Source organism: Dendronephthya gigantea, unplaced genomic scaffold, assembly GCF_004324835.1.
Source record: "Dendronephthya gigantea isolate DGI-Jeju-01 unplaced genomic scaffold, DenGig_1.0 000027F, whole genome shotgun sequence".
Classification (NCBI taxonomy): domain Eukaryota; kingdom Metazoa; phylum Cnidaria; class Anthozoa; order Malacalcyonacea; family Nephtheidae; genus Dendronephthya; species Dendronephthya gigantea.
Window position 1 is genome coordinate 1,734,137 of NW_021163037.1, and position 21,627 is coordinate 1,755,763.

At 36.0% G+C, this 21,627-nt stretch overlaps 3 protein-coding genes across 4 annotated transcripts in view; 1 reads left to right on the top strand and 2 right to left on the bottom strand.

Annotated features, from left to right (window-relative positions):
• Positions 1-10,254, bottom strand: part of LOC114523342 (murinoglobulin-1-like) — a 72,690-nt gene extending 62,436 nt beyond the window's left edge. For both annotated transcript variants that reach the window (XM_028544235.1, XM_028544233.1), the window contains exons 1-6: positions 10,206-10,254; positions 3,537-3,735; positions 3,108-3,246; positions 2,393-2,445; positions 1,514-1,534; positions 1,145-1,196 (exon numbers count right to left, since the gene is read on the bottom strand). In XM_028544235.1, coding sequence (XP_028400036.1) covers positions 1,145-1,196; positions 1,514-1,534; positions 2,393-2,440 — 121 coding nt within the window. In that variant the 5' untranslated portion in view covers positions 2,441-2,445; positions 3,108-3,246; positions 3,537-3,735; positions 10,206-10,254. The remainder of the gene's footprint in view (positions 1-1,144; positions 1,197-1,513; positions 1,535-2,392; positions 2,446-3,107; positions 3,247-3,536; positions 3,736-10,205) is intronic.
• LOC114523344 (DNA damage-regulated autophagy modulator protein 1-like) lies at positions 8,266-12,406 on the top strand. The gene is made up of 2 exons (XM_028544237.1): positions 8,266-8,867; positions 11,464-12,406. The coding sequence occupies exons 1-2, from the start codon at positions 8,520-8,522 to the stop codon at positions 11,905-11,907; spliced, it is 792 nt and encodes a 263-aa protein (XP_028400038.1). The 5' UTR covers positions 8,266-8,519; the 3' UTR covers positions 11,908-12,406.
• A 455-nt stretch (positions 12,407-12,861) lies between these two features.
• LOC114523343 (protein arginine N-methyltransferase 1-like) lies at positions 12,862-14,480 on the bottom strand. The gene has a single exon (XM_028544236.1). It carries the CDS (start codon positions 14,449-14,451, stop codon positions 13,306-13,308), a length of 1,146 nt encoding a protein of 381 aa, XP_028400037.1. The 5' UTR covers positions 14,452-14,480; the 3' UTR covers positions 12,862-13,305.
• Between the last annotated feature and the right edge of the window lie 7,147 nt (positions 14,481-21,627).

A 21,627-nucleotide genomic window follows, 5' to 3' on the forward strand; every position in this document is an offset into this window, starting at 1 on the left:
AAGCATGGTCATGGAGAAAATCGGTTTATTCCTATGGGGCCATTTTGATCTAGACATTAATTTTATTGCAGCTGGAAAGAATATCACGATGAGAGCGGTAGATTTCTATACGTTATTGCAGTTTCCTACGGTTAACTGACTTTAATACATGCAGCCATGCAAATTCATTAAGCATATAGAAAACCTGAATTCCAATCAGTGGCGCAGCCAGCCTGACGATTTAGTCATTACCATTATTCATTTATTACTCCGGCGTCAGCGACGGAGTTGAAAATTCGCCCCGGTTTTGTTTTGTTTTTGTTTTTTTTATTTTTCGTCGTCGCAAGTCTGTAATGGCGCGAAATATACTAGTATTTAAAATGTGTATGTGACCGTACTTATCTACGTCCCAGTCTTATCTCCCAAGAGTTGTGGTGCACAGCTTTGGCTAATTTTCCAATGCGCGATTCGATTTCGCTCGCATGATACGGCAATTCCTCCAAGAGGAACAAATAAACCGTTCTTTTCATGCTGTTCGATTAAGTTTAGATTGAATTGGGGTAAGAATATATTTAATACATGTAGACCCGGTCCTATTTTAATAATATCGCTGCTATTTCGCCGTTTCAAGATGATGTGGTCGTGTATGGGCGCGTTGACTGGCGCGTTGACACGTCGCGTAGTTTGCACAGGATCGAAGATTTAATAATACAACTATATAGGGCGAATTCCAAAGGCAAAGTGTAAGACGAAGCGAATGTATCATGCGGTTTATTTACAGTGTTGAACAATTGACCTTCTATACTGCGATTTGCTTCTGAATTTCGCGATCGAACATTTAGGTTCGCAAGGCATCTAAATGCGTGCGAGACAATACGCGAACTGTATTGTTTATGTTCAGAAGCTCTATATTGAAGACTGGCACGTGCGCCGGAGTTAACGCCAGAACGGCGTCTTGTTTATTTATAATTGCTTTCACAGTCAATGTTTTCACAGTCAATGAACACCAAAATATTGGCATAAGCATGACTAAATTATCGGGCTGGCAGCGCCACTGATTCCGACATCATATTCGGGGGTATTATATAGTGTACGTCTTTTTATTAGTTAAATAAAACCAAGAATGCATGCATGCATGTAAAGCTAATATAAACCTTCAGCCTACCATCGTGTAGTTCAACATCAGTCCACTTCATTATCTTCGAACCACTTGGTTCCTGGAATGGATTTACAAAATATTACCTGACAACGTATAAGACATGCAACCAAAAATTGGTTGTCCCAGATTCGTCATTTTTGATCAATTTCATTCGCTGAAAACAACTGAAAAATTGGTTGTTTTAACCCAACCCCGAAATTGTTTTAATCAATAAAAAATTAGTCCAAAAAATTCGGGGAAAGCAATTCTAAATTATTTACTGCTTTTACGGTGTATAGCTGCATGTATTATTATTCGAAAAGGTAAATGCGCAAATATATTGCTCATTGCGGTATTGTTCATGGAGATATCGGAATTGTCATTTTTAAAACGTACCTCCACTACAACTGATGACACCTATAAGAAAAATACAGTACGAAATTTATTTATTCAGGACTTTTTTAATTAATACATGAGTGCATTTCTAGAGTATCGATAGTGTATTCCAGTGATAGCACGACACGTTTAACGGCTTTAATGAGTGCTTCAATTATTTTGTTTCATCCAAAACGTGCGTCATAGGTATCAACTGTATAGTAGACCTGATTCTGTTTTACATGCGTTCTCTGATCATGAATATATTAATGCGGTTCAGCATATATTAATCTATAAACCATAATATAGTGACAAACGGAGTACACCATGGTGCATGTATATATTGATATAGTGTATATATTGATATATCGATATATTATAGAAAGTAGAAATATATTATGCAAAAAATCATGCTTCACATATTTTCCAGTCACAATTACACGCAGTGATTCAGTTGGTTGCATGAATGATGAAAAAATTTGATTCGATTTTGTGGGACATGATAACTTTGTAGACTTGATATACATGCTATGAACGAACAGCTGGGATATATATATATATATATATATATATACATATATATATATATATATATATAATATATAATATATATATAATAATATATTATATAATAATATATATATATATATATAAATATTACCACAGACTTTTTACACAGAAGAATACTTCGCCATTTTTGAGATGGCTATTTCTTTTTGGACCTGTGAGCGGCAGGCTATGGTAGATTTATTCCACTTTCACGGCAAAGGTCAGTTGACACTAAATTTGGTTTTCACATAATAGAGAATACCCCTAAAATCGGCCGGTATATACTGTATATACTTTAACTTTAATTACTTTAATTCAATTATATATATACTATAGTTTAACTTTAATCACCTTCTTTCCAGCTGGTTTCAACTCGGAATTGACATAAATGATCCTCATAAGAACTATATGGAAAAATTTTAAATTAAAAAAATTAAGAAAAGAAAGAGTCGCAGGTTTCACCTCTTCATATAAACTTGAATTTTGAACCTCTCGTTTTGTTTTGCGCAAGAAATTAAAAATTAGGCTTTTAAAAATCGCTCTCCTGCTTTTCGAGGTTCGCTTTTATGATAGTTTTTACTGTTAGACAAGACAAAAGACGCTAAAATACTTAGACGTGACTGCATTTTGGAGATATTTTTGTAAAATAACAGTTTTAAAATCTTCTAGTTTTTTCTTATACCCCCTATATAACTTCTCTTTCACAGTTAGGATAACATCATCAAATTGCATTATATCCTTCGTTAATGTCCGTTTAATTTCCATTTCGTTTTTTTTTAATTATATTGTTTCAAGAATATAGATGGTGTTTTAAGAGCAAAATTCAAAAGAACCCAACGAACGTCGTTATTGCTCATGAAGTTTGTTTTCAGAGATTGCATGAAAAAGCGCGCTAGACCTACATGTAGCATATGTACTATGTATAAGCAAAATATGCATGCATGATATGTTTATTTTCTGTAATACGTTAAGAAGCGGAAATTGTATCCCGATGGTGGATCCTTCTACTGGGGGCTGCATCGTTTAGTTTGCTGCATCATTGTATGGTAAAATTTAAAATTTTCACCTTCTTGCCCAGGTTTGTAAATTGGTTTGTCAGTTTGAATGAAAATTTTCACAGGGGTGGTCTCTTCATAGGAAATTTTTGTTTCTGATGTTTTGCCGCCGACCGTTGCTCTTACGCTTTGCACAAACTCATTTGGTACCTTTCAAATAAAAACAGGAATTAGTTTGTCTTCATCGTTTTACTTTGTGTAGTAAAATACTGTTGTCATAGTTAAACGCAAATAAAACATGCGATTGTAGTACATGAGGCAACATACATTTTCGTCTGTTACTTCGAGAACCTCAGTTCAAAGTTCCCAGGTTTGTAGTGACTTTTTTTTAATAAAAGACTCTTACCATCCATGATGGCGGATTACTTTTGTGATACGACATCATTGGAAGAGCCGCTGCTGGCCAAGCTTTAGCTATTCTAAACAGCGTTAAGGCTAACCTTCAGTTCCAGTTTTGAAATTTCATTTGGTTGAAAATGGCCTTTCGCTCCACCGTTGATTCCAAAGCGTCCAAGCAGACTGATTTCCACGTCGCGAGAAACATTTCCAAAAATATTAACACCAATATTAACAGTTGTCCCACCACGCAATACTCGTGGTACAGTGATCAAATAGTCACCGTCATTGATTTCGCCATTGCTACAAAAAACACCAACAATAGTAACCGCAAGTTAAGGTGGAAATCGAGTTCGATTTGTTAAATACATGCTTGCTTTATATTTTCGAACATAAGTACGCGCAAGTCATTTCAATTATAATAATGAACAATATTTTAAAAAAATAATTATATCAACTACGTTCGTTCAGATTGCAAGTTTTCACTCATGAAATATTTTGACTAAAATTAGCTAACTGTCCGCCATCTTGGATTATCACGGATATGCATGATACATATTATCTTAACTGCCGATGATGAACATGCCCCAAACCGTACACCAAGATACCAAGCCTTAAATTTAACCTTGAAATAGATCCCATGCACCAAGTTTGTTCTTTTTTTTCGCTAAAAGCAATTCTAAAAGGTTTATCCCTCATGTGACATAGTCAAAACTGTAGTTAATGAGGCCAAACGGCCGAAACCTGGCCCAAAAGCCTGCAGTGTGCCTATATTTTGAGATCTACTGTATGAAAGGCCGCGCTTAAATCATGTAGTGCAAGTAGCGTGACTTTTTGTTGATCCATACTCATTAAAATCTCACTTTTTAATATGAGCTGTCTTTGTTGAGTGAAATGGGCGATAAGCTGATTTATTGATTGATACGAATTAAGTTCTTCACAAGGGTAACTATCTAAAGGTCTTAAATTCTCAAATATCTTCAAAGTAGGCACTAGAATTAATAGCAACTTCCCATGGTTAGAAGACATAACCGTGATGTAACGACATGCTAATTTTCAGGTTTGTTATTATATGCAGATCTTTATTCATCAACGCATAATTTCATTAAATAGGGCGGAATTGGATCTAATAGCAAGAGCCATTTGATATGTTAATTCATAATAGCCTAATTATGGCGAATCCATTCTGTTATCTGACGAAATTATGTAAGTTCAGCTGTAGGTGACCGATATTCAACAGAAGGAAGTTGTACTACAATTCTATTGATTTCGGTTCTAATAGGGCGCAAAAAACCTTGCAGCATAAAACGCTTACGAAATTAATTCATTCACTAAAGGAGAAGGTGTCACCATGAAAAGTTTTCTCGAGTCACCTGAGCACTAGTAGTCAATGAGATCAGCATATTTTTATAGTCGCCTGCCGCGTCCTTAATTTAGCCGAATATTATATTACAGGCAGCACAGCGCAGTTTAGCGACATTTTTCTTTCTTTGCTAATCATTATATCGAAGCCAAATTCTGCGAAACCTCAAAGAATTTTCTACCATCTTTATTACCCTACTGCATTATATTTACTTTTATCTGATCTAGCTCACAACTATTTGCGCAAGTTATTTATATAATATAATATATAATCTTTACAAATATAGATGTATAACCCAAAATAACATCCAGTCCAATTCGTGCTAAGCTAAATATAAAAAAAATATTTGTTATTGAAATGTTCGACACTAACGCCTGTATTCAAAAAGCTCACTCACACTCATACTCATCGAGTGTGACATATAAATTTCGTTAATGCTGATCAATGAGAACGTTTTTTCTGAATAGATGGAAAGATGTAAGGTAAATCACTGAAAATCAAGCCCCTGTTCGGCTGGAAATACCGCCATTGAAACGTTATGAGAAGATTAAGATCTCCCACTCAATGAGTTTGAGTGTGAGTGAGCTTTTAGAATACAGGCGTAAATTTAGCCGCCTGAAAACAAAAATTTGAGTATAATATGACACAATCATCGCGAGGCTATCACAACACAAGTGCATTGTGATTGAACGAACCCTTCATGATTTAATTAGTTTAATTTAGCTATAAATTAATAAACATTATAAACATGGGGTTATTAAAATCATACCTGCGGTGAATAATATGGAAAAGGTTGAGAAAAAGAAGAATAATCAATGCAGACTTCATTTCCATTGTTGCGCGCATGCAGTATGATTTAATCCTTACTGCTGTTGCGCGAAGACTAATTTCAAACAAAAATATAAATGTAATAGGATATATTTGTTGTCTACAAGTCGATCACGGGACTACGACTATAATGATTACGTCATTAAATACTTCATTTGATAGTTCTATTACTTCAACAAATCTAAAGTTAAAAGAAAGGAATAAAACAGAAAGGAAATCCAGAGAAAAAAGGTGTTAGTTTAAATGACGTATCCGGATGCACGTTATAGCTAATCTGAAAAATAGATAAATTCGACAGCTAGAACACTGTTTTTTTATTGTCATAAAAAATGGCGCTTGCATGTTTGTATAGTAAATCACGAACGCCACTTACGCCTGCAGAACGCCAGAAGTTGGATTAACTATTTTTATTCATTGGAAATGAATGAGAATTAATGTAAAACCGACAATAAAATAAACCTTAAATGTTTTTTACTTATGCTTATATTGACTACTTTTATTTAATTGATAATCAAAAATTTTTAAAAAACTGTAAAATAATAAAAGTAGCCGGATGCACATTATAGCTAATCCGATAGATATATAGATAGATTCGACAGATATAGAACACTGCTGTATAGAATAGCTTGAACATTCTTATTTTATAATTAAAAAAAATTACTCTTGTTTTAAGAGTAATTCAGGCACACATGAGCGCTTTAATGTTGGATTACCCTTCATAATTAACTAAGCATGCATCGAACTTATACAAAACGTCTCCATTTTGCTGATAATGAAATCTTTTTAAAAAACTGTAAAATAATAAAAGTATGCCCGGATGCGCATCATGGCTAATCCGATAGACGGCTCCAATATACGTCAAAATTTTATGAAAAACCTCTTTCTTCAACATACGCATGAGAATTTTTTTATTTTTAAAAATAAAATGTGCCATAACACGAAAACTTTGGAATTCTCGCATGCTTATCCTTGTTCTCGTTTTGTCGCCTATTTCCGTACTTTTAGCCGAAATGAAAAATTGATTTTATGCATGCTGATGGGTTGAAGAAGGAAGGATGTTTTGCACGGTTGCACATAGCTCGTGTGAGTAAAACTTGAAATCCATTTCGTTTAAGGTGGTTCTAAATTAAACAAGCATTTGCAAATCGCTTCAGGGAACCGATTTAAAAGTGATGAATCAATTATGTATATTACTTTGTAAAAGTGATATACATTAAAACAAGACGCCTGCTCTTGCGTTAACTCCAGCGTGCCGCACGTCCCAGTCTTGAATAAAAAGCTTCTGAACATAAACACTACTATTTTTATACTCGTTGATTTAGAAGCCTTGCGAACCTAAATGTTGTTCGGGATAGCACACCGCGTGTTTTAAAAGTATAGAAGCGTTGCGTGTAAATGAGCATTTAAGTTTTCAAATACTGTTATATTCGCGCCGAATTTTCAACTCCGTCGCTCACGCCGGAGTAATAAATTGATACTAACTCTCCATACGAAGGCCCTCAGGTCCAAACATCGAGAAGTGTTTTTGTCTATTTTAGGCAGTTGTTATACCATATTTGATGCTAAGTTCAAATAAATTAGTATAATTATGTAAAAGAGATCATCAGTTATGTATATCATAGCTAATTAGTGGAACTATATTATTATAATTATGTATAATGACTATAATATATAAAAATGCACCAAATTTTGTTCCGGGTATATGAATGACCCGATTTATACTGGAGACATTTCGTCCGTCTAGACGAACCTCGGCAAGAAAAAGATAGTTCGTGTTCTATCTCGTCTGTATATGTAAACATGGGCAAAAAGAAGCATTAACTGTCGTGACGAATTATCCACATAGTTCCCATTTAAATGACAAATTTCAATGGTAGTTCGTCTTGACGCATCGTTCATCTGTTAACTACGTGGTTAAAGACTGCATGAAATTGTGATCATTAAAAATTTTTGATTACGAGAAATATAAGCGCCGTACACTACTCTCAATTTATTGACACGGCATGGCTAAAATGGGTATCCGTGCCCAATTCATCTGTGCCCGGCCTTTGTTTTGGTAGCCTGAGAACTAGCAAAATTGGGCACGGGTACTCATTTTAGCCGTGCCCGTGAATATGATAATTATTTTCCCCAAACGTGCTATATTGAACGTCTGCCACTGAATATATTCGCCAAAAATTAAAAACTGACCGTTTTGAAAAATTTAAATTACTGTTGTATCCTTTACTAAATCACACCAAAACCAAACAGTATATCAAAGCCTATATGTATGGGTGTAACTACATGCACGGGTACCGTTGCAAATGAATGTGTTTATAGAGTTTAATCATTTTGTGTCACGGTAGTTAGCTATGTATAAGCGAAGTATTTTTAAGTGTATAGTTTCCGATGATTGCTGGCAGAAAATTTCAAGAAACTTTATTTTCACGATGTTAATAAACGAATATATATAGTCTTGCTTATATGCGCGATCCACAATCGCAAAGCCTTGGATTTAATAGGCTATAATTAACGGATCCAACATGCGCTAAATTATTAAGCGTATTTGCAGCAAATACATATGCATACGTTTAAGAGCCAAGCCGCTGTAGACAGCCAATTAAAATTTAAATGAGGAGAAAAACCATGTGTACAAATGAAGGGCAGATGAACAAACGTTTTCGCAAACAAATCCAAATTATATGTGACCAGCTGCATATACGTGTATGTGTCAACGATAAAACTCGATCCTCCAGAAGTCGGACATGATGTTCCACAAAGAAAACACAGGCAGAGCTGTGACCGAGTTGAGTCGGTAGATTGTGCCTTCAACCCGTCTAGACTCACCGTTCGCCGATAATAGAAGAAGCTCGATCACTTGATTGTATATCTAGACATTGATCTCTCGGTCAAAGTAATGGATTTTCCTCTCGGATTGGGTTTAGTACCGCTACTGTGGGCTATCTTTACGCTAGCAGGAGTGCTATTTTGCTATTTCTACTCGGTTTTTGTCGGCCATGTTTACCCTTTAGTGCCATCCATCAGCAACACCGGTACAAGGAGACCCGAAGGTGATATATTTGCCGAAATTATGAACATCTCGTCATTCCTTTGCTTCGTCATCATGTACATAAGATACATTCAAGTTAGGTACAAGGCGGCAAAATCTTACGAGAATATTGAGCGAGTAAACTTGGTCTCACTCATCGCTGGAGCAACGAACGTTATTGGCATCACTTTAGTTGCAAATTTCCCATCAGTCCAGGTATGCGGTTAAAATAATCTTTCACTACGTCTAAATTCCGACATTCGTATAATTTTTTTAAAAGATTTCAGAAAAAGGCATGCACTAATTCTAGGTATACTGCGCAAAGCGTGCGGGGGGGGGGGCAAAATATGCCGCTGTACACCCGATCATCTTGGGGAATATCTAGCCAGAGCGAACTGTTTGTAATTTTTCCCTTGAAATTTCGTATAAATAATCACTGCAGTTGCAGCACAGATACTATATACAAAACCACGAAATGTTTGCCAAAGAAATATTGCATGAATACTCGCCCACTGTCCGTCCACAGATTTTAAAGGTTGGACGTTTTCCAGTTTGACGCGAGGTATGAAATATAGAGCAGCTTGTTGGCCCAGGACTATATATAGTCTTCGCGACTAGAAGTATTACATGATATTACTAAATAATCCCTGTCTACAGCGGTTAATTGTCATTGTTCCAACGAAATAGCTAATGGACTTCGTCAAGGAATCATGCAAGCTTCATCTAAAATTGACATCAATTTATTCAAATGCGTGCAGGATGCTTGCATGTGGTTCTCGTATGCCGTTTTCTACCCAACATCGCGCCTAATTGAACGATTGTATTTTGTAAACACAGCGCAACTTCATTCTTTAACCACAACTGTGGTTACGCTTGTAGTAGGGCCTATATACATTAATAAATCATTGAAGGGTTTTGTAAAGTTAATTAGTCTTGCTATGAGAATAAATTAATCAACAAAATTTGTCAGTGGATTTGATTACAGTTCACCGGTCTGGCTCATAGGAAAAAAGTATGTAGTAAAGTGCATTCGCGAATAGACTCGAATACTGCATGGTCACACTTGTTTCAAAGACGCGCACGCACTATGATCTGCGGAATGACACAAATTGCTGGGGATTGACACAAATATGTATATTGATTGATCCGCTTTTATTAAACCCAAGTAAGTATGTTAGGCTTGTACGACTGGATCGAGATCTTTCGTAATGTTATTAATCTCCTGATATCATTTATATCGCGCCATTTCGTCGAGACACAAGACTAAGATAAATCATAAAAACAATGCACTATAAGTTTTAAATTTATACGCACACGTTCCATTATGCTTCGCGCGCTTAGAGTTCTAGTTAAGAATTAGCCAGAGCTGTACCATGATTCCTAAAGGAAATGATGAAGGCAAAAATATGGCGGATTTTGACCTTTGGATGCTGACGCCATTGATAAAGCGCGATCAAAGGCTAAAAATTAGTCACAACTTGATCATATTAGACGATGAAGAAATATACGTTTACACGTTCCAAACTGGTTAGTAAATTTATTGGTCTCACTAACCTGTTTGTTGTCAGATGTCAAAATCAAACAACACAAAAAAGCAGCCCAAGACTGCAGGCCATATGGATGCGCATTATGTTTCGAACGTAAACAATATGCAAGGATGGGCATGTGGATGTTTCGAACGTTAAAAATTCAGCCAATATAATATCCTCATCAACCTAAAATGAATTAAAATCCAGTTTAGATCATCAGAATTATTGAATATTTACATGGTCGTTGATATCAACATGACATCTACAAGTAGCAAAAACTTCACAACAGAGCTGCTTGAGGTTTAGCACATGAATTGTTTACTCTCAAGAAACATTACTCATTAGACTGAGGGTAGTTGTGGTTACCGAAGTTAAATGCGTAAAGAATAAATTTATTTCCGTTTTTGCTCTTATAAAATGAAAAACCCACAAAAATTAGAGGTTTCCAGGACCATCACTCCCGCGGTGAAAAACAATGAAAAATATTTGGCCGGGCACGAACGACTAAAAATAACCTTCATAAGCCTTTTCCGTCTTCCGCTTTTTTGGCTTCACTTTTAGAAAACCAACTCCAACTCTAAATGAAGCTGTTGTCGTCACGCGCAAAATGAACCGTGCTTTTAGCCTGTAGTGCCTAATCATGCACGCTAATGTTTCGCGCACTTATCTCAGGTAGGCGCGCAAGAAAATACCTGAAACTAACGAACACGATTTATAGATATAATTCTGTTAGGAAATACACTCGCCTAGTGCGTAACACTCCTTAAAATTATTTTACTAGCTATCTCGTCTTTACTAGCTACAGTATAAAGTGGCTTGTAAATCTTTGTAATAAAACAGTCTCGCAAAACACGCCCAAGTGCACATCCGTGTAGGACGGTATCGACGAATTTCTATGTAAAAAATAAAATAATATCAAAAGAAATTAGCGACCTGAGTATTTCACAGCAACCGCTCGACTAAGACTCCAAGTCCACTAAATACTCGCGCTAAAAGCCAATAGAGTGTATTGTAGTGTTTGGCTCCTTTCGATGTTGGTACGATGGTACGATGTTGGGCTTTTATCGCGTGAAGGGAGGGGGGTTCACAAAAAGACAGATCGTAGTTGGTAAATTGAGAAAATTGAGTCAGTGTGCGTTGTCTTTCTGCCACAATTATAGGAATGATGGGCATTTTCCAGGAATAATTCTAGTTCTCGAGTGTAGCAAGTAGTAGGCCAGGACCCTTTTCGCATTTTTCATAAGAATATCAAATGAGCAACTCTTATATTTCGTTTTTTATAGGACACCACCTCCGCGACAGTACACGACATTGGTGCTGTCTTGACGTTCATTGCTGCGGCAATCTACAGTATATTGCAGTCTTTTATAACTTGGAAACTTCATGCTTTCGACATGGATGATCGTTTGGCCTGGATATATCGACTCATAATTACATGCATTATGATTACAGCTGGATCTTTGTTCCTGATGTTTTCCTTGATTGCCTATGCAGAATTCAAGGACAGTCATCCATCTCACACAATTTTGCGTTGGAACCAGAATGATGGTGGTTATGAACTACACGTGTTTAGCAATGTCTGTGAATGGATTGGCGCCAGTTGTTTTCTGCTTTTCCTAGTTAGTTACTTAAAGGAATTCCAGGAAATACAAATTGTGACTAAATGTATCCCGAAAAGTCTTAATTCGGTGAAATCGACGGAAGAAGAACTTCAGGAAAGTTCCTAAGCTTACATGATTGACTTAATTATATTCGCTGGTCAATATAAGTTTTGATAAAATTGGTATTTTACATGAATTTGTAAAGAAAAGTATTTCAACAGAAATATAGAAAGTATAATGGCCAAAATGCTGGAAACTACAATATACGTTCTATCACGAAAAGTGGTTCCACCAAAACATTTGGTCGGTTTCGTGATAAAACTAATAATCTAGAGATCTTTATTAAAAAGCCAGAATTATGAGGTTGGTTGAAGATAATCCATACTTCTCATTGGCCAATGTGCCCAGACTGCCAATCAGGAACATACTTTAGTGGAGCTACTTTAAATAGGGAAATAGTAATTTTTAAACTTATTACGTCATTTGAAGAAGCCTTTCAAATCTCAAATGTACCTTCCAAAATTTGTTCAAAAATAATTTGGAATAGGACTGCTTGCACCTCTAGCATATATATCAACCACCATTTCTTAACTATCTCTCCCAACCATGTATCCCGAAAATTTCTATTGGGTATTGCCTTTTATTCAAGATATCTAATAAAAATTTGAATTGTATTTAGAATTATAATATTAATTTACCTTTTTTATAGAGCTATCCTTTAAATCAACATACATTACTCCTACAAATTGTTTTTAAAACTTGCAACTTTTGAAGGACAACACATGGGAAGTAGTTGTGTGATCCATTGGGTGCTGGGGCATGAAACACGCGAGGATTGGGGGCTTTAATTTTGTAAATACTAAAATAAACATCTTGGTAAACTTGGTTGATTTACTGAAATTTGCTGACCAGTAACAAAGCAATTTGACCGACATTTTATCATTGTGAACCCCCATGTGTTATGGGGTTCAAATTTCAAATTTTTGAGGCATTAGGGACCAGTTCTAAACCACATTTATGGTAGTCACCATAAATTGTAAAAAAACACCAAAATACATGATCATAATTAGTCTATTCTGTGTAACCATAACTAAACATAGTTAAGATTTAATCAACCTTTCATACAACTTATTTGAGGTTTACACTATAAGCTAGCCTATTGCTTAACAATGATGGGGCTTTGAGTGTTCTTTGTTCTTTGTTTTTACTCTATATGTATCATCAAAAAAGTCCCAAGAAAGCAAAAAGACTGTGGTTGTTAGTTTAAATTGAACCCACGTTAATTCATTTTAATTAATTAGCAATCTCATATAGGACAAGCATAGTCTTTTAGCTAGCTCAGACCAACAAGTAAACTTGGTATGTTTAAGTATTAAAGTACCTAAATAAGGTGCATCTGGGCAAATTGCATCCTTTGCTACACTAGCAAGTCTAGTTTGTTGTCACAAAAAACATGGTACTTTGGAAATAAAACTAACCAAATAAGGTCATTCCAAGAGAATTTCTTCATTGTTTAAGATTGACCTAGGATATAGATGCAGCCTCATCACTATCATCCAACTCATGTTGTTCTTTCATAAAAGCTTTTATCAACTTACACCTTGCTAAACCACAGTTACATGGCATTGGGTGTTCTACTTCATCAGAAAGAACTTCAACCTGAATGTTATAATGACGATGATTTGAAGAGCTTTGGGACAGTTTAATGCTAAAACCAATAACATCACCAGCTTCTAGGTGGATCTCAGTTGGTAGGACTATGGCAGTCTGTTTCCAATGGGTCTCTGGGCAGCTGGGGGCAGTTGACAAAGTTAAATTGCCTTTAAATTTAGGTTCTGTCGGAAACTCACAAACAAACCAAAGAACTATACCACGACAGATGTTCTTCTGTATACTAGATGTAAAAAACTGGCTTTCGAATTGCATAATATCATCCACGGTGACATTCATCAAATCAAACTGTTTCACAACTTCGGGTTCTGCAGTTAGTTCACTGCCGTCAACCAATATAACTTGTGGTGACTGTTGTTTGTTTTGAAGCACTGCCTCTCTTACAACAGAAAAATCAAAGCCATATAGATTATCCCAAAAACTAATCTCTTCATTATAAAATCCATTTAGATTTGAAGGGCTAGCATATATTGTAGCTAGGCATGGAAACATACATCCTGATTCTTTCAGAAATTTATCCCGTGCTAGAACTACAGAATCCAACATTGATTCGTGCAGAAGATAAAATCCCATCCACTCTGATATTATTATATCGACTTTCTCAGAACCAGGTAGAATGAAGTCTTCCACCTGGCAGCTGAACACTTCAATAATGTTTTGCAAGTTATTTCGTTTCACTATGTCCCTGGCAATCAAGGCAACATTGCTTGCTTCGATAGAATATACTTTGCATGCCCCTGCCTCTGCCGCAAACAGTGAGAGTATGCCTGTTCCACAACCTACATCCATCACAACTTTACCTTCAAATAACGTCCTATTCTGCAGCATGGCTTCTCTGTAGGACTCTGTGCGTGGACGGTCTCTTAACATCAGGCGATGGACATCGAGGTTTTCGTAACTTGAAAAATACGAGAGGTTAGAATTTGCATCAGTGGTATCAGAACAGTCATCAGAACTTTCGTCGCTTTCATTTCGAACATTTGATTTCATGGTATACATTCGACAGGAAAGCACATGGAAATTGAAGGTTTACTGTTTACGGTTGTTACCACTGTGAAGTACGCACCACATTCAACACGACATTCATATATGACTCATTTCCATCATTTAAACGTTCGAAATTCAAATATTGTTTAAAACCCTTTCCAAACATTTATCAAAAATAATAATGTACTAAATCGATCAATTGGAACTTAAACTTTATACCTTGTAACAAAACAGGCGGAATCAACGTAAAATGTGCCCCCAAAAAGAGATTTTTTACCAACATTTTTATCGCTAGTTTTTTAATTCGCGCTGCAAAGAACAATTTCCTAATTTTCTCAACCCTGGACCATAGAAATCCTTTGAACTTTTATATTTAGTGGAGAATTATGTGCGCTTTCAAACGGTATGTAACATGGAAGTGGATTGGCCGTAGAAATATATAAAATTCCGTCTTGGAATCAAACATATTTGCACGCGCGTCTCTTATAAACTAATTAATAATACCTACTAGCGCGCAGCAAAGCCGGGCGACAGTAATTCCTAAAGAATGACAATTTTCTCAGCTGCTATTTTATAGAATTTCTTTAAATCTCCGTATTTACTTTGAAATAATATGCTCTTTCAAACAGTGTGTAACATGAAAGTGGGTTCGTCAAAAAAACGATGAAATTACGTCTTCAAATAAACGTCTCGAATGTCGTGCGTACTTGACACTTTGGTGCGGTTGAGCTTGAGACAGAATTTCATACATTTCGAAAAAGGAATCACTTGAACATTGCAAACTTTTTAAAAGAGTGTGTCATTCTGTACTATTCACGAAAGTATAGTGAAGTTCCACAGAATAGAGGCTGAGAAAATTGCGATTGTTTAGCGATTAGTCTTTTCGCGTTTTTTAATTTATTAATAATGCTCAGGCATGTCTTAATATATTGCAATTTTTTCAGCCGCTATTTTATAGAGTTTCTTCAAAACTCCGTATTTAGTTCGAAGTAATATGCTCTTTCAAACAATGTGTAACATGAAAGTGGGCTACGCCAAAAAACAATTAAATTCCGTCTTTACAATCATGTCATTGTTTTTATGACGAAAAAATATAATTTTTCTTCTTTTAGATATTTATGACGTAGTGTATATATTTATTCATATAATTTCTACAGCTAGAGGGATATATTGCATTCTCAAAATCAGCGCCTTTTCTGCGAGTACATCATTATTGGTTGCATATTAAGATGCTGATGATAAATATGACAAATGTAAGTTGTATAATACACAAGAATAGCTTCATACCCTATACACTTCGGCATGCAACGTCCCGGTCCCCCAAATATACAATTTTCTGGTATACTCGAGACAGGCGTTCTTCATTACTGTTTCGTATGTAAGTTGTGACCAATATGAATTTTTGTTTTCAATGATTGCTGCCACGGATTTTCCATGGAAGCCTTAAGGGTATATTTTTGTTTCAATAAACTCCGCGAAGTTTTCATGATTTTCATCAACAATTACGCCGGTATTGTTTGTTTAAATCTGCCTAAAATATTTCTTCACAAGCTACGGTTTGTATTATCAGTGCATTTTTTCCTCCTACGTACAGCTACAATAATTATAATTTATAAGTATTTTTCCGACTTCTGCAAGCGTATGCAATGCAATAAGTCGTTAAATAATAGTAAATATAAATGAAAGATTTATTACGATACATGCATGTTTGAATTGTATTTAGGTCAGACCATACAAAAGTGATGTTCCTGCATCAGTGCAAAACTGGTATTTGATGAATTATTTCGTAAACATTTCGAACATCACTCTAAATTTTTGTACATTTTTATTTTCAATCATTTGCCTGTCTTATGTTGCATATTATGCATAACTTTTCTATGGTCGGCCCATTTATTTAAGGGTAGAATTCTGATCGTTTATTCAGAAGCATTGTTGAACTGCAGGTCAAAGCACTTATGGATCATCTACGCCATGCAGTGTTTACTACGGGGAGAAAGCTAACGCGTGGTAACGAGTTTTCAAGAAGGTATATATTTATTAAAACAGCGAGATTTTGATTATTGTTGATTTGATCTTAAAAGATTAAACCGTTCAAATTTGTACGAGAATACGTGAACAGTGTAAGTCAGAATAAAGGCTAGGGAAAAGTCTATTTCGGCTTAGGCCAGACGAAAGAAAGAATTCAGTTGCCTTTTTATATTCTTTAAACTAGATAGAATAACTAACAAAATGAAACAAAGTGTCAATGCATTGATACTGAAAAAATCTGGCAGGTATTGCCATGTATTTGTAATGTCAGTACATGAACACTTACACCGTTATCAAACTAGGCTTTTTTAACAGTTAGTAATGCTAACCTTGCCTTTTACCTTTTGTGGACAGCGTTTTTAAATCTACCCAACAAAAACATTCCCTTAGGGCACCCAAATCAAAGAAAACAACTGCATTAAAATGTTTATTTAGAAAACTACAATGCAAAGCTTTTGATAGAATAGTTTACAAGTAGTTAATATCAAATATTCGCCTCAAGCTTTTTTAAAATTTGGCTTATTTGTTTATTTTTATTACAACAATAAAGTCAACTGCAGAGTGATTATTTGAAAATCTTGAGTCAAGAGGAACCGGAGTACCCGTTAAACCTCATGCACAAAAACATTAACACACGATTCCCGTAGGGCACATCACTGCTGAAACAATGACATTACATTCACGTCATCTTCAGAATTAACTTGGGCTGCTTGTCAAATTTCGTTCTGGAAGACTAGCATGCAGCAACAGAGATCGTGAACGTAAGGAAATAAGATGCCATATACTAGAACAAATATCATCAGTTTAAATAATCACAATTACCGTCCAGTTTTCCTGCAGTCATAGTTGACAACATAAATAAAGACAAAATTTGATGTGACAAAACGGACTAAAAAGAATATTTATTTAATAATGTTAAAATGTAATCTCAGTGCATCATGCGCTGGTTCTAGAAGGAAGCACCTTCACATTATAAGTGCAGGAGATAAGGTAAGGATTTAAGCTCGCATCATTTTGTCACTAAGGAATCGTCAGCGTCACTTTATAGCCAATGGGATTGTCTCTTCGTTCTCATTGATATTCAACAATCTCGTCTTAATCTTGAGAATTAGCCAAATGCATGATACGGATGAGGTGGTGATTAACAGAACATCTTGAAGTCTTGAAGAACACTTATTCCACGTTTTATAAGTCACGTATCTAGAGAATGTTGTCGTTCTTTTATAAGCATCAGGATGAGGAAGTATTGCATTTCCATTTGGCTGTATCACGTCTTTCAAAATCAGTAAAGTGCTCATTAACAACTCGTCAAGTGAAATTATAGTCTAAAGACGAAGCTTTGCATACTTTAATTGAAGAACATGAAGTTCATCGCAACAAAGAACAGTGTTCCGGGAATTGAACCCAGTAACCGTGTGTACAAGTCAGCTTCCATTAGACCATTATGTTTTCTATTCTGAGGGCGTTTACGTCAGACATTAAAGTCTACTGGGTTGCGAAAATATTATAAACTTTTTATCTAGTATAACGAGACATACCAATTATGCGGATATAAATTGTCAACAGAAATGTTTAGCTTTCATGCAATTTTACTCGTGAAAAGTTCAATTTTCGTATGGAAAACCAACCGTAAACACGGTTCCGAACACACGGACACTGTTTTTTTACGAGGGAAACCAGAGTGCCTGGAGAAAAACCCTCACCGAAAGCCGGAATTAAACACAAAGTACACAAGTTTGAGATTTTATTAAAACAAAGTCAAGTATTACAACAAAGTGTGTGTGTTAAAGATATTGAAATCAAGAGAGAGGAGACGGAAAATTTTGGTCCTACTTTTATTAATACTTCACTAAACATGTATTACAAAGCGTGTGTGTTTTCTTTACATAGTACATCTTTAATATACGAAGACATTGAACTATTATATCTAAAACCAGTTACAAAGTAGGTGCGTTTAAGATCTTGACATTATAGAACAATGCAGATTAAATCTTAATTTGGCATATACTTTAGTATTAATTGTTCATGTCTTTTTACAGTGTGCTATTGTGTTTGAGTAATGTTTAAGACTGATCAGCAAAACATGCATTAATGTGAGTAAGTATTTCTAAGTTATCGTGTATATATTTTTTTGTTCTCTTAACCCACTAACTCTGGTAGAGAGCTGAATAAAGCTTATGCATGAGATCGATGAACTAATATAGTAATACATAAAAATGCCTGAGTTCAAAGTGCTTAGATTCAAGTTACGTTCGTCCAAAAACTAAAATTATTCTGCTGACAAATCATAGGCAGTGTTCCTAATAGTTTCGTTTTAAGCTGTCGAACTGTGCACACATTTCAAGGATCGAGTTAACTTGAAGATATTTCATGAGCCCTTATAGAAACAGCATGAAGGCATACACAATTGTCCTTGAAAACTTCATTGTACATTTCAGAGCTGAGGCATATAGCCAGAGCATGCTGCCATTGTAGAAACAAGGTTTGGAAAAAATACCACAAGAAATTGACTTTATATTTTTGAGGCTGAGGCATATAGCCAAAGCAACAAACTGTCAAAACCAAGTGCAACATCAATCGTAAATACTTTTTTTTGAAAAAATTCAGTCAACATTTTTTGAACCATGCATGAAAGGATATTCCCAAAGCAAGCTGCCCTTATAGAAACAGCACCAAGAGTACAATTTACAATTTTTTTTCAGAGAAACTGGACTAATACTTTCAAAGCCAAGGCATATAGCCAAAGCAAGCTGCTCTTATAGAAACAGCCACAGGAGTACATTTTTTTCTTTGAAAACTGGTTTAAAAACTTTTAGAGCTAAGGCATATAGCCAAAGCCAGCTGCTCTTATAGAAACAGCAATGAAAATAACACTGCAACGTTATTAGATATCCCAAGATACCTAACACTTCGAACCACATAGCAAAGTCAAACAGTACAGACAAAAAGTGGCGCCTTACTTTTCATAAGCACTGCTCGACGAAGCTAAATGATTGGAAATCTCACAGAGACCTTGGAAAAATAATAAAGTTACAATGCCACTGCCAATGTTCGTCTCGTAATTGGTTTCTAACTATAGTAGAAATAAGGCATATCGTTTTAAGATAACAGCATGCACCCCCCCCCCCTCATTTCTTATTTTCTTCAAGTAAATTTAAATTCATTAATTGAGAGCATGTGTGTGTTAACTTTGATTGCATAAATTCATGCATTGCAGAATAGCAAGACAGTATAAGACATGCCGTAAAATCAATGTTTCTGGCTTGAATATTAACTGTAGCCTTAAGTGAATGCAAGAGATAAGTGAGATAAACTAGAAGCCATTATAGGCCATGGTTTGCATCAATGTATTTACTCGTGTGCGTGTCTATTTTATGTGCAGCTACAAGATCATGAGGTATAGTGCATGATGTTTTGTACTGTTCATATTTTGATATAAATCATGTTTTTTCATTAATATATATATATATACATACACAATATTATATGTTCAATTACAAAATATAGTAAGGCAAGATATAATCGTATATTTACAATGTTTGCTGAGAAATCAAAAACGTATTTACATACAAATAATTTTACAACCAGACCGAATAGTGACCCCATAGTTATCATTTTACAATGTTAATTCCGAAAGCCGCAATTGACCGGATTTCAAGAGCCGAAGATGATTTCAATCAGGACAAGAGAAAGAGGAAAGAACCTATGGGATTATGTCTGCCATTTGTGGCTATCGTTTGTGTTAGTGTGCATGGCTTTTAGCCATTTCTTAAGTGAAATATGGGTATATATAACAGTTGTGATATGTTTTCAGTTTTAACAGACAAATTATCAACCTATAAACCTTAGCGCAGCCCTAAGCACAAGCGAGCAGTCCTAAGCGCAAAACCGATTAAAATATTTAACCGAATTTAAGAAACATTTGCTCACATGCATGCATCATGCATTAGCTATGTTCCTGGTGGCCAGAACTTAGTTAACTGAATTTAAAACTTTATTTAACTTAAGTTCGTTAACTAAATTAGTTAACTTCGTTAAGTTAATCATGCACAGACTAACCCTGCATGCACATTTTTTGACCACCAGGCTACTCTAACCTGTCGATGCTCGGGCATCGCTGATGCGTTGCTGTTTGGCGTCGATTTGGCGTAGTTATGGCGTCGAATTGGCCTACATTAGGCGTAGAGTACCGTCGAGGTTGCCTACATTAGGCGTAGAGTGCCGTCGAGGTTGCCTACATTAGGCGTAGAGTGCCGTCGAGGTTGCCTACATTAGGCGTAGAGTGCCGTCGAGGTTGCCTACATTAGGCGTAGAGTGCCGTCGAGGTTGCCTACAGTAGGCGTAGAGTGCCGTCGAGGTTGCCTACATTAGGCGTAGATTTGCCGTCGAGGTTGCCTACATTAGGCGTAGATTTGCCGTCGAGGTTGCCTACATTAGGCGTAGTGCCGTCGAGGTTGCCTACATTAGGCGTAGATTTGCCGTCGAGGTTGCCTACATTAGGCGTAGAGTGCCGTCGAGGTTGCCTACATTAGGCGTAGATTTGCCGTCGAGGTTGCCTACATTAGGCGTAGAGTGCCGTCGAGGTTGCCTACATTAGGCGTAGATTTGCCGTCGAGGTTACCTACATTAGGCGTAGATTTGCCGTCGAGGTCGCCTACATTAGGCGTAGATTTGCCGTCGAAGTTGCCTACATTAGGCGTAGAGTGCCGTCGAGGTTGCCTACATTAGGCGTAGATTTGCCGTCGAGGTTGCCCTACACCATAGGCGTGGTTTGCGTTTTGGCTATTCATTAACCTGAAATAAGATTACAGAAATAAGCAAACTATATTTTTTATTGAGAAACACGCGTAAAATCGGGATTGTAAAAACAACAACATCTAAAAAACCCCTCTGGGATTTCAAATATTTCCTTTCTTGCCATTATTAACATTCATATTCAATTATCATGCGGCCGTTGTCGTTCTTGACCTGAATCATGCATAAACTCCCCATTGTTCGGTTTATCTAAAAATGTTTAATTGCTTAATACTCACGTTTTATTATGAACAGGTTTTGTCGTCGTTTCAAATAGCTTGACCCGCTAAATCGCTACCTGCAATAAAACCAAAGGAATGCTTGTTATAGACAGCGATTTTAAGGATTTACCTTCGATGAAGGGAG

What these genes read in the sequence shown, in the direction of transcription:
- LOC114523344 (XM_028544237.1), top strand. Translation starts at nt 8,520, where the DNA reads ATGGATTTTCCTCTCGGATTGGGTTTAGTACCGCTACTGTGGGCTATC. An exon ending in CAAATTTCCCATCAGTCCAG is followed by an intron (nt 8,868 to 11,463) that starts GTATGCGGTTAA and finishes CGTTTTTTATAG; the next exon opens with GACACCACCTCCGCGACAGT.
- LOC114523343 (XM_028544236.1), bottom strand. Translation starts at nt 14,451, where the DNA reads ATGTATACCATGAAATCAAATGTTCGAAATGAAAGCGACGAAAGTTCT.